The sequence below is a fragment of the Coregonus clupeaformis genome, chromosome 5, assembly GCF_020615455.1.
Source record: "Coregonus clupeaformis isolate EN_2021a chromosome 5, ASM2061545v1, whole genome shotgun sequence".
In the NCBI taxonomy this organism is placed as follows: Eukaryota; Metazoa; Chordata; class Actinopteri; order Salmoniformes; family Salmonidae; genus Coregonus; species Coregonus clupeaformis.
In genome coordinates this window covers 6,233,584-6,245,901 of record NC_059196.1, presented here as the reverse complement: position 1 = coordinate 6,245,901, position 12,318 = coordinate 6,233,584, and the positions used below count along the sequence as shown (strand labels likewise).

General features: G+C 44.1%; 1 protein-coding gene across 2 annotated transcripts in view; it reads left to right on the top strand.

The window, feature by feature from the left end:
* Positions 1 to 5,939, top strand: part of LOC121559801 (serine/threonine-protein kinase TAO1) — a 30,199-nt gene extending 24,260 nt beyond the window's left edge. For both annotated transcript variants that reach the window (XM_041872894.2, XM_041872891.2), the window contains exons 17-20: positions 24 to 263; positions 781 to 993; positions 1,371 to 1,553; positions 1,829 to 5,939. In XM_041872894.2, the coding sequence (XP_041728828.2) occupies positions 24 to 263; positions 781 to 993; positions 1,371 to 1,553; positions 1,829 to 2,362 (1,170 nt within the window). In that variant the 3' untranslated portion in view covers positions 2,363 to 5,939. The remainder of the gene's footprint in view (positions 1 to 23; positions 264 to 780; positions 994 to 1,370; positions 1,554 to 1,828) is intronic.
* Positions 5,940 to 12,318: the final 6,379 nt, after the last annotated feature.

The window sequence follows — 12,318 nt, the reverse complement described above, 5'->3', positions numbered from 1 at the left end:
TTTAAAATGCTGTCTGTGTGTAGGAACTGAATAAGCGTCAGACACAGAAGGACCTGGAGCATGCCATGCTGCTGCGGCACCATGAGTCCATGCAGGAGCTGGAGTTCCGCCAGGTCAACACCATCCAGAAGATGAGGGCTGAGCTGATCCGCCTGCAGCACCAGACAGAACTCACCAACCAGCAGGAGTACAACAAGAGGAGGGAGAGAGAGCTCCGACGCAAACACGTCATGGAGGTCCGACAGCAGCCCAAGAGCCTCAAGGTGAGCACACAATGTATACTAACACACACACGATTCCCATAAATTGTTGTTTTGTGTTACCGTTAATGTCCGTTATGTAGGGACCTGACCCCTCACTATTCTGTTTGTCCTCTCTTCCTCTGTCCCATCCAAAGAGCTCCAGACCTGACCCCTCACTGTTCTGTTTGTCCTCTCTCCTCCCTCCTCTGTCCCATCCAAAGAGCTCCAGACCTGACCCCTCACTGTTCTGTTTGTCCTCTCTCCTCCCTCCTCTGTCCCATCCAAAGAGCTCCAGACCTGACCCCTCACTGTTCTGTTTGTCCTCTCTCCTCCCTCCTCTGTCCCATCCAAAGAGCTCCAGACCTGACCCCTCACTGTTCTGTTTGTCCTCTCTCCTCTGTCCCATCCAAAGAGCTCCAGACCTGACCCCTCACTGTTCTGTTTGTCCTCTCTCCTCCCTCCTCTGTCCCATCCAAAGAGCTCCAGACCTGACCCCTCACTGTTCTGTTTGTCCTCTCTCCTCCCTCCTCTGTCCCAGTCCAAAGAGCTCCAGATTAAGAAACAGTTCCAAGACACATGTAAGATCCAGACCAGACAGTACAAGGCCCTGAGAAACCACCTACTGGAGAGCACACCAAAGTCTGACCACAAGGCTGTCCTGAAGCGTCTGAAGGAGGAGCAGACCCGTAAGCTGGCCATCCTTGCTGAGCAGTACGACCACTCTATCAACGAGATGCTCTCCACACAGGCTGTGAGTCACACAGGGACCTTGAAAACACTGCAGGGGAGGGAGGCAGGAGAGGGGATGAGTTCCTAAAAAGCTGACTACTGATGATGGGCCTTTTGACAAAGAGGCCCTTTATCTACATCCTCAGAGTCATATGAACTGGTGGATAACATTTTTATGTCTGCGTGCAGTTTGAATGAGGTTGCTAACTAGCATGCTAGCAGATACCTATAGACTTCCAGTCATTGCGCTAATGCTAGTTAGCATTGGCTCGCAAAACTACCTCGAACTTCCTTCATACTGGACACAGAAACATAAAAATGGTATCCACTAGTTCAGCTGACTCTGGGGAAGTATCCCTTTAACATTGTGCTGACCTCCTATCTGGCTCTCCTCTCTAGCTGCGTCTGGATGAGGCTCAGGAGGCTCAGTGCCAGGTGCTAAGGATGCAGCTGCAGCAGGAGCTGGAGCTACTCAACGCCTACCAGAGCAAGATCAAGATGCAGACGGATGCCCAGCACGACCGCGAGAGGAAGGACCTGGAGCAGAGAGTGTCGCTCCGGAGGGCCCTACTGGAGCAGAAGGTCTGATCTTCCATACTGGGAACATTGTTAACATGGGTTGCGTCTCAAATGGCACCCTGTATATTGCACTGTGGTCAAAGGTAGTGCACTTTTAAGTGGATAGGGTGCCATTTGGGACGCAATCATGGTGTATTAGTGGCAAAAAGCCTCAATTGACATTTAGGCTTTATTTAATTTCAAGCTCCGGAGTTTGCTGTTATCATTGCTAAACCAGTGCTATTTTGACATGGACAAATTATGATACTTAGTAGCTGTGTATATGTGTGTATCTTCAGATTGAGGAGGAGATGCTGGCCCTTCAGAACGAGCGTTTGGAGAGGATCCGTAGCCTGCTGGAGCGCCAGGCCAGGGAGATCGAAGCGTTCGACTCAGAGAGCATGCGTCTAGGCTTCAACAACATGGTGCTGTCAAACCTCTCCCCAGAGGCCTTTAGCCACAGCTTCCCAGGTGCCTCAGGCAGCTGGGCCCACCCCCAGACACAGCACCACTCTGGGGGCTCTCAAGGGCCACACTGGGGAAGTGGAGCGTCAGGGCACCAAAGCAGCCATCACCAACACCACTACCACTCTGGTCAGGGAGGGTCCCCCATGCAGCAAGCCTGGGGCCAAGGCATGCAGGGAAGTGGGGGTCCTCAGCCATGGGGTCACCCCTCGGCAGGGCCCCTGGGGGCCAGAAGCAGTGGAGGAGTGCAGAACAGCCCCCAGGCACTGAGCAGGACAGCCTCAGGGGGGCGCAGTGAGCAGGCTATGAGCAGGAGTACCAGCGTCAACTCTCAGCTATCCAACGGGTCGCACCTGTCCTACACATAGACTCCCAGCCCCAGAGTCAGAGTAGGGGGCTGCCGAGTCCACAGAGCAGAGTGGGACAGTATGGGCTGAGCTCTACTACACCTCCACCTCTCTTTCACACGTTTCTCATCCCCTCTCTGCTATCCCTCGTTCCTCTCCTGTCCTGTGTACAGATGTGAATGCGTGTGGAAATAAATGTTGCTCAGGTCAAAAGGGCTGAAAGAGGCACACCCCCTCTACACAGCAGTTTATTAGCACACATACAGATCAGTTCTTCTGTTTCTATAGAAACCATTCAGCGTCAACACTTAATACTTCCTTCTGTCTTTATTTTACAGTTCTCTCTTAGAAATCATGTTCATTTACATATATGTATTATTCACAGCCACTGCTCTCCTTTTGCACCACTGAGACCACTGTCAAAAGCCTTTTGACATCTGCTAACTGCTTTTAATTAAAAAGTTGCTTAGTGTCTACCAATCACAGCAAGCTAAAACAGCCCAGGAAATCCCCCTGCTCTAAATTTGATAATACATTGGCCAATTTATCCAGTAACTTTTTTTTTTACTCTCCTTTTGCCAGCCTGCTTTTATGGTCATTTTAAATCGCTGAGATTGTTTATCTCTTTCCAAATCGGAAGAATGTTTTGCGTTCTAAAATGTTTTAACAGGGAGAGATTTAAAGAACTGCTCAGATACCGTATAGAGCTGCTTGACAATACCTGAAACAAATTTAAAGTTGGTTTGAAATGATCATTTAGGTTTGAGATTGTGAGGGACACTGGGACACAATGTTGTTGGCTTGTATTTTGGCCAGCTTCCATAAAACTAGCTTTTGTTGTTAAAGCCAAACCTACTTTAAGCCAGGCAGTTGTTAGTACACATATCACAAACTTAGTTACTATCAACCCCTGTTGCAAGAATGTGATGACATTTTGTGAATATTATTATTTAGTTTTCACATACAAGAATCTGAGGGTTTTGTAGAATTAGATAAATTATGTTTTAGCTGTTCTTATTTGTCTGTTTTTTTATTAAAAAAGAAAGAAAATTGTTTTTTGAAATTGTAGCTGGTAAGAGCAAAATAAGTTAGTTTTTTTAGCAGATGTCATATTGTAGGATTTTTGTTGTGAATTTCACAGTTACACTTGCAGTTTGAAAGATCGAAATGTTTACATTTAATATATTGGAGAAGCAGTAACAGTCTGAACCTTTTTATATCAATGAGCATTTTGCCAGCATTTAGTGATCTGCATTTTATTTTACGCCTCCCTGTGGGAGTTTAAGCTGCTAATTTATCCATTTGCCAATAAGAAAACTAAAGCAGAATATGAATGTTTTTAGATGCTATTCTTTTTATTTGTCTGTTTCGGATGCAAAGCTAGGGGTCCAGGCTAACCATAGCTTCAGCTTTGGCCATATTCAGCTCAGTTCTGTACTACTGTACTGTGTGGAACTGGCCACTAGGCTGCAGTCTTCACTTATTGTCAACCGTTCCTTAGGCCACTGTTGGTTAGGGTTTCCAAGTGGGTGGGTGTCTCTCATAACATTACTACATCAGCCAAAACCAGAGGGACATGGCAGAGCCTGAGCCAAAATAAACTTTAAGCTTTGCTAACTACTAAAAGTGTATATATGTATGTTAATACTCAGTAAAATGGTGCCTTTCTATGCCCTGATACTGATCATTCATTCTCAGTGTAAAACTGGCATATTTGTGAATGTTTTAGTTCAGCTCAGATTGATTAAATTAAATAGTTTACAAAGTTTGTAATACATTTCAAACTAGTTTCCATTGAGTTTGCACATTGGCATCGTTCAATGAAAATTATGTACCTCAGGAAGAGACGATCCCAACATCTGTCCTCATGTACCTCTGAAAATTATGTCCATATCAGGAGTTTTGTTAAGCGATCAATTGAACAGAAGTTTTAAAGGTGATAATAGCATGCATACAGGTACTTGAGGGCTGGTTCTGGGTATCTCTGCTGTGCGGAGGATCACATGTTGTGAGTTTCATCTTAGTTGGCTGAATGATCGAGGAGGAGGATCAGTATAATTCATGCTGGGCTACATGATTGTCCGATACAAGAGCAAAGACTGTAATGCCTTTAATAAGAACCCTGACGTTTATCAGTTGATTTTATTTTAGTGCCTTTAAATACTGCTGCCTTGTCAAAGCACTTTATACAGTAGAGAAAATGTATACAGTAAAACAGATGGTAGTTTGACTTTATTTTAGGCACAGCCACCCGAGGGATGAATATAGTGTGTCTGTATTATGTGGTTGAGGTGAGGAAGTTGAAAGGTCTAGCTAATAATTGACCTTAAAGTCAGATATGGAGTCAGGATTTGAATACCTGGGGTTAATTACAAGTGAGTTACCAGAGTCATACCAGTATGTAGACATGTTTCTATGGCTCTGTGGAGGATTCATGTTGGGCAAGAACGAAGCAGATTATAGAGTATGGTGACACGGCTAGTTAAAGGACTTCTATTGTGTGCTTGGTTAAAAAACACCTTTCACGCAAAATGTTCCAGGCCAGGTTTAACATGAATGAAGTGGGAACAGTAGAGCAGAGCTTCCATAAGTAGAAAAAATAAATACGGTTTCAGAATGTGTTTGAAAGGGAAATATTTAATTTCTATGTGATGGCTGTTTTTGACCATGACAGCAGGCTTGGCAAGGAGTACATGTTTATGTGGGAGCTGGTTAATGTGATGCAGTCAAAGTGTTTAAAATGATAATGGTCCACAACTTGAGCAACACTAAAACCTCTGCAATCAGGAAAAAAGAGACCATCTCACCACTCTAAAAGTAACAATGGCAGGTGAATGAAGCGCAAATACTTGTTAGTTACTGGTGTTCAGCATGTAAATATAACACTCGCACTAAATGAACATTCTACACTTATGTTGGTGAGTGGTTAAAAAGTGTTTAAAGCTGGAATCCTTAATGGTGAAACTGCCACGTCCGTTTGGGATATTACAACAACAGAAGTTACTGCAAACAACAAACACTGTTTTTTCCCCCATCGGACATCATTGCACGCGCTAAACTTTTTACCACACTGCTTGACGCACCTCTCCTCAGTTTCGTCCACAAAACAATAACCAAGGTGCTGGGGCGGACAGTGGCGCTGTTTCCCCTAATGCGGATTTCATCTTTAAAGGTGGCAAAGCACTTATGTAGTTATTTACTCGGACACCCACAGTGGGTTCTATCCATGAGCACGTTTTCTCACCCATTAAACTGTTTCTTTCATGGGTGAGTTTATGCCATTGTGGTTCCCCTCTTTATTTTCTCAACCTGCATTCCCTCACTCACCAAGTCTGCATTTACTGTGAGGGTAACTATCTCCGTATGGAAATCTAAAACACTTTAAAACATATAATTTATATTGAAAAGGCCACAAGGCTTGAAAAGACCTAAAGATGCAGATATCTTAGGAAATATATCCTCTTTTCATTAAAGTGGGGAGAAATGTTCATATTGTGTATATCTACAATTTAAGAGATTAACCGTTTTAAAACTAAACTTGCATTGTGACAAAAAAAAAAAAAAAGAATCTCTAAGACTAACATTATTTAACTTGACAGACACTAACCAAATATTAAACAACTTTGAGATTGGTATGGAGGTCTGTAAAAGTAACTGATGAAACGTGAGCTTGGTTGTGTGTACACTGACTCTCTTACTGCTTCCTGTGCATGCATAGCCTACACTGTCATTTTCCTTTACTGTCACACACTTTGTTAGTCATTGCCCCCCTCATGACGCCTGTCATTGCAGTGAGTCTGTACCTCTTATGTTTCCTTCTATTCCACTCTCTCTACATTCACATCCACCAGATTAGTACCTATTCTGATGTTTGTTCTTGTTGAATGTGATGCTACAATTGTGCAGCAAAAACTTGTTTGATTTCAGGGGCACAAAGAGATGCAGGAGAAGTTTGTTTTAAATGGTTGCAGTCTCTAATCCCCCAAAACAATTCTCCCATATCTTCCTCTGAATCATATCCAACTGTCCTTTCCAAAAAGCAAGCATGGGTTTCATTATGTTACAGTACATAGGGCTGCGAGTGTGTCCCAATACTCTCCAAAACCTTCCACCTCTTGTTTCCTTTCATTTGTAACCACAGAGAGTTGAAACGCCTCAATAGGTTCATTTACCACTTTAATGCTTACACCCACCAAGTCTTCTATGATCAGTGGTCAGGAACAAAAGGTGTTTCTGATTATTGGGACCTAGCCCTTGTTCAGGTCAACAGCTTCTTAGGTCAATGGTTCATTCACATGTCAGGCCAATGAAAGGTCCTTGGGACGTCCCTACCCCATTGAAGTTGACATTTTTTATGGTTAAGGTTAGGTTTCAGGGTAGGGACGTCCCAAGGATACCGGACAGCACTAACCGCCAATGAAACCATCTCATCGATTGCCAACCAGTCACACCTTTTTGTTAATGTTTTTTTAAATATTTGTTTTTGTGAGGGAGACCTACTTAGATATTTTTATTCATATTTGTTTTAATTATGTACAAGGCTTCTCCACCAACCTGGATAATGTTTTTAATTATAATTTAACATTGATGTTGTCAACTTTTGTTCTACTGACTGAAAGTATGGGATACTGAGTAAGAAACAGGCTAAAGAAAAATGGAGGTCCTCCCTCTGGTCAAACACTGTGCCATCCCAGAGCTGCGAAGCCCAGACACCACTGCATTGTTTCATCTCCAGAGTTACGCTTGGCTTGGGCTGATGGCATGAAACGTTTAGAAATAGCATGATGTGAGCCATTTGGTTCTGGTCAGATTGCCAATGTAGAGGCTTGAAAAGATTGAGTGGTGACAGGCTACTTATGAAAACAGAGGGTCCATTTCTATGAGGATGTCAGTATTCTTCCTTGGCACAGCATTACCACTACAACTCATATATAACCTGTATTAAAATGTATAGATTGTGAAACCTGTTATTGAATGTCTGAAAGAGTATGAAGATTATACATACATTTTCACCAACAAAAAAGTGAATGGAAATGTGTAAAAAGATTCATAAAACAGAAGAATAAAAACTAGGATCAAATGTACTATTTTGTTTGTATTATAATTACTATTGTGCTGGCAGAGGGATATTGAACAGAAATCGGCTGTAATAAAGTAATTTTAGTATATAACTTGTGTCCTGTCTTTTCAATTTGGAGCATAAGAAATGTGAACATTGTGCTCGAAATGTAGCTAGCTTGTTGCTACCTGGATAGCTACTAAACAATAGCTGGAACGACCTAGCGAACAGACGCGAACTGGCTGAGTCAATTCAATGGCTAGCTTTGCACTTGGCTAGCTAACAGTAGCTGCTAGGGGTAAGATATAACCTACATTTGTGTTTTGTTTTTACATACTGGTAGCCAGAGTCGTTCAAGGGAATTCGGGACATGGGTGACTATTTAACGTTAGCTTGGCTCTCTCTGTGTGTTCGTGTCGTGGGAGGACGGGTTTCTTCGCTGGCAGAAAGCAATGGCTAGCTGGTATGCTAACTATTTTAGCTAACTAACTGGCTGAATGAGTTGACGACGGACTCGCTCAAGCTGTCCGGACTAGCCCACAACGTTAGACACGGACACAAATTATCTGCTTGGCGTGTTGACACACTGGTGGTTTGTTGTGGCTGAGTATTGGTGCTAAACCGTGTTGTTGGAGTCCGGCATGCTAGTTGGCTGTGGCGTCATATGACTAGGTGCCCTGGACCAGTGGCGGCTCCTGAAAAAATTCTCAGGAGGGGCAATTTTTCTGATGATTTAGGTGACCTACACACATTTAAAAAAAGATATGTCCAGCAACAACATGAAGACAGGGGCAGCATATAAGTCAATACCAGAAGCATTTATTGACTGATCTCAAAAGTGTTGGCTTACCAGGGTTGGTGGAGCCCTCAGTTTCATCTTTGCCTCGCAAAGCTAACTCAAACACTCCGCAAAACTTCACACACTGGATTAGCCGGCTGAGGATGTGGCGGTTCTTGCTAATGTCGTAGTAAATATATTTGTTATAGTGAATATGGAATATGATATGTTGAGTAAAATGTTGTGCTAAGATCTATTTAGGTCAGGAGCTGGTTATAAGTTCTGTTCCTATCCAATAACAATGGACAAAAGGGTCCTATCTTGTCAGCCTTGTCAGCAGGTGGCCAAGGACAACACCCACGCCATAGGCCTCTCAGTTCTTCCAACTCACGAGTTCTTGCTCTGAGGACACACACACACACAAACACACACACACACACATCATCACTGTTAAACACACACACACACACACACATCATCACTGTTAAACACACACACACACACACACACACAAAAATCCCCTCTCTTAGGCTGAACATTTGAAGACAGAGAACCCGACTCAGAGCCAATGCAACAGTGACAGTAGCCTGCAGGGGACCTCGCCCAACTCATCAGGACCAATCAGAAGATCAGAACTACTAGATTGAACCTACTTCATTTATTGCATAAAATGTCTGCACACAATGTTTCGGGGCTCTCTTCAGATAATAATAATAATAATAATAATAATAATAATATGCCATTTAGCAGACGCTTTTATCCAAAGCGACTTACAGTCATGCGTGCATACATTTTTGTGTATGGGTGGTCCCGGGGATCGAACACACTACCTTGGCGTTACAAGCACCATGCTCTACCAGCTGAGCTACAGAAAGTGGATACTCATGGATGCGCATTGCAATTGTAAAATGTCAACACAATTGGAGACACCACGTCATTTTTGGAGACATGTTATTGACAGTAAACTATTGTAGATGCGACTGCTAACTAACTAAAACATTTTAGCTGGCTAGCTAATCATCTTAGCTAAATGTGGGGCAAACAATTCAGTTATTTACCGTTAATTTGAGGGATTGGGGTGAAAGAAATCGAGTTACATAGTGATACTTTACGATATACTGTATTGACAATATCGCAATATTTTAGCGCTAGTTGGCTGTACCTGCACCAAAACACCATTATTGTTCCTTCATAGCTTGTTCTCAATCTTTTCACATTGGGAGCCAATTTGTTTTCAGCACTTTTATTTCCATGACTGATCAAAACTCGTTCTCATGGCTTTCTGATCCCTCTGCAACAGACATATGGTGCGCAATAAAATCACAGTATCGAATCGCAATACGTATAGAATCATGAGACTCGCAATGCTGATGCATATATCTTATCGTGAGGTTCCTGGCAATTCCCAGCCCAAGTTCATTTGCCACAACAAATCTCTTCGCTAGCAAACGCGATGTCTTCTCCAAAACGGCAATGTGTCTCCAGCAATGTTTACTTTTTTGACGTTCTATGGCATCTCCACTTTCCAAGCATATATGACCACATGTAATATTTTGGTAAGTGATGCAAATAGTGAACTATGTAGGGCCAGGATGTAAAATATATGTAGCTGCAGCAATTTCTCTTATCTGATATGGTAAGTAATGGGGCTTAATTTATAGCTCCCTAAGAGTTTGACGAACGGGTCCGTGAACGCGATTCCAGATATATTTACCTCTGAATAAACTGCCTTTATTACACCATATCCACATCCAGTAAACTTGTGATTATCAACACTAACCTCATCGTTGTGGCGGCGGACAGCTAGCCTGTATCCCTCGTCATCCAGTTGAGTGAGTGGCAATGTCTTTTTCGTTCGTACCAATTTTTTGGAAAATCCTCGGGTGTAGGACTTTCCGCCTTTAGTAGAAACCTGTTGAATTATTAAATTTGGTCTGGGAGGTCCTAATTGTTTCGTTGCCAATTTATCTTCATTTGTTCGCCGACAAAAAGGAAATTCTTTCAAACAATCCACTCTTTTCTCAGTTACGTTCATGGTTACGTAACGTATGACGACAGCGTAAGTGCAAGCCCACAGACACCCATTGAGATTGTATTGAAGGCTCTGAAATTTGAAAAAAATAGATTTTACATGGGAGTCTATGACAGAAGTTCTGGGCGATTTTCAATCTGACTGAAATCGCCCCAAAAGGGGGGTGGAGCCATTTGAAGCACGACTTTAGCCTGATTCGACATTTAGTGGCAGTGTGGCACTGTGGCAGATCAGACGTATAGATTACAACACTGATAACTACTGTTGCCGTGATATAATTGATTAGAAAAAAAATCCCTTCCTTTTCCCGTTTGGCAGTGCGTCGCCCATATCGCCCTATTGAACAGGCCGTCCCTGCCCTGGACAGTTTTCACTGAAGAATACTGTACCAAGTTAGCTAGCTGAATAAACTAAGCTAATCTATTCCTAGAAAACATTGAACCGCTGTAGTTTACAACAATTATAGTTTCTGAGGTCGAAGTTGGGAGAGTTATATTTGGGTGTTTCAGTGAAACGTGAGGGAGGCCCCGCTCTCTCGCTTTCCCAGATGTTTAGTTCATTTCATTCCGATCTCCTTTGCATTATTGTAGCCATTTTCTGTAGCTTGTCAACTATGCCTCTGTCTATCCCTGTTCTCTCCTCTCCACACAGGCTATACAAACGCCTCACACCGCGTGGCTGCTGCCTCTCTAACCTGGTGGTCCCTGCACGCACAACCCACGTGGAGTTCCAGGTCTCCGGCAGCCTCTGGAACTGCCGTTCTGCGGCCAACAAGGCAGAGTTCATCTCAGCCTATGCTACCCTCCAGTCCCTCGACTTCTTGGCACTGACGGAAACATTACCACTGAAAACACTGCTACTCCTACTGCTCTCTCCTCGTCTGACCATGTGTTCTCGCATACCCCGAGAGCATCTGGTTAGCGGGGTGGTGGCACAGGAATCCTCATCTCTCCCAAGTGGACATTCTCTCTTTTTCCCCTGACCCATCTGTCTATCTCCTCATTTGAATTCCATGCTGTCACAGTCACTAGCCCTTTCAAGCTTAACATCCTTGTCATTTATCGCCCTCCAGGTTCCCTTGGAGAGTTCATCAATGAGCTTGACGCCTTGATAAGTTCCTTTCCTGAGGATGGCTCACCCCTCACAGTTCTGGGTGACTTCAACCTCCCTACGTCTACATTTGACTAATTTCTCTCTGCCTCCTTCTTTCCACTCCTCTCCTCTTTTGACCTCACGCTCTCACCGTCCCCCCCTACTCACAAGGCAGGCAATACTCTTGACCTCATCTTTACTAGATGCTGTTCTTCTACTAATCTCACTGCAACTCCCCTCCATGTCTCCGACCACTACTTTGTATCCTTTTCTCTCTCGCTCTCCTCCAACACTACTCACTCTGCCCCTACTCAGATGGTAATGCGCCGTCGCAACCTTCGCTCTCTCTCTCCCGCTACTCTCTCCTCTTCCATCCTATCATCTCTTCCCTCTGCTCAATCCTTCTCCCTCCAATCTCCTGATTCTGCCTCCTCAACCCTCCACTCCTCCCTTTCTGCATCCTTTGACTCTCTATGTCCCCTATCCTCCCGGCCGGCTCGGTCCTTTCCTCCTGCTCCGTGGCTTGACGACTCATTGCGAGCTCACAGAACAGGGCTCCGGGCAGCCGAGCGGAAATGGAGGAAAACTAGACTCCCTGCGAACCTGGCATCTTTTCACTCCCTCCTCTCTACATTTTCTTCATCTGTTTCTGCTGCTAAAGCCACTTTCTACCACTCTAAATTCCAAGCATCTGCCTCTAACCCTAGGAAGCTCTTTGCCACCTTCTCCTCCCTGCTGAATCCTCCTCCCCCCCTCCTCCCTCTCTGTGGATGACTTCGTCAACCATTTTGAAAAGAAGGTTGACGACATCCGATCCTCGTTTGTTAAGTCAAATGACACTGCTGGTCCTGCTCACACTGCCCTACCCTATGCTTTGACTTCTTTCTCCCCTCTCTCTCCAGATTAAATCTTGCGACTTGTGACGGCCGGCCGCCCAACAACCTGCCCGCTTGACCCTATCCCCTCCTCTCTTCTCCAGACCATCTCCGGTGACCTTCTCCCTTACCTCACCTCGC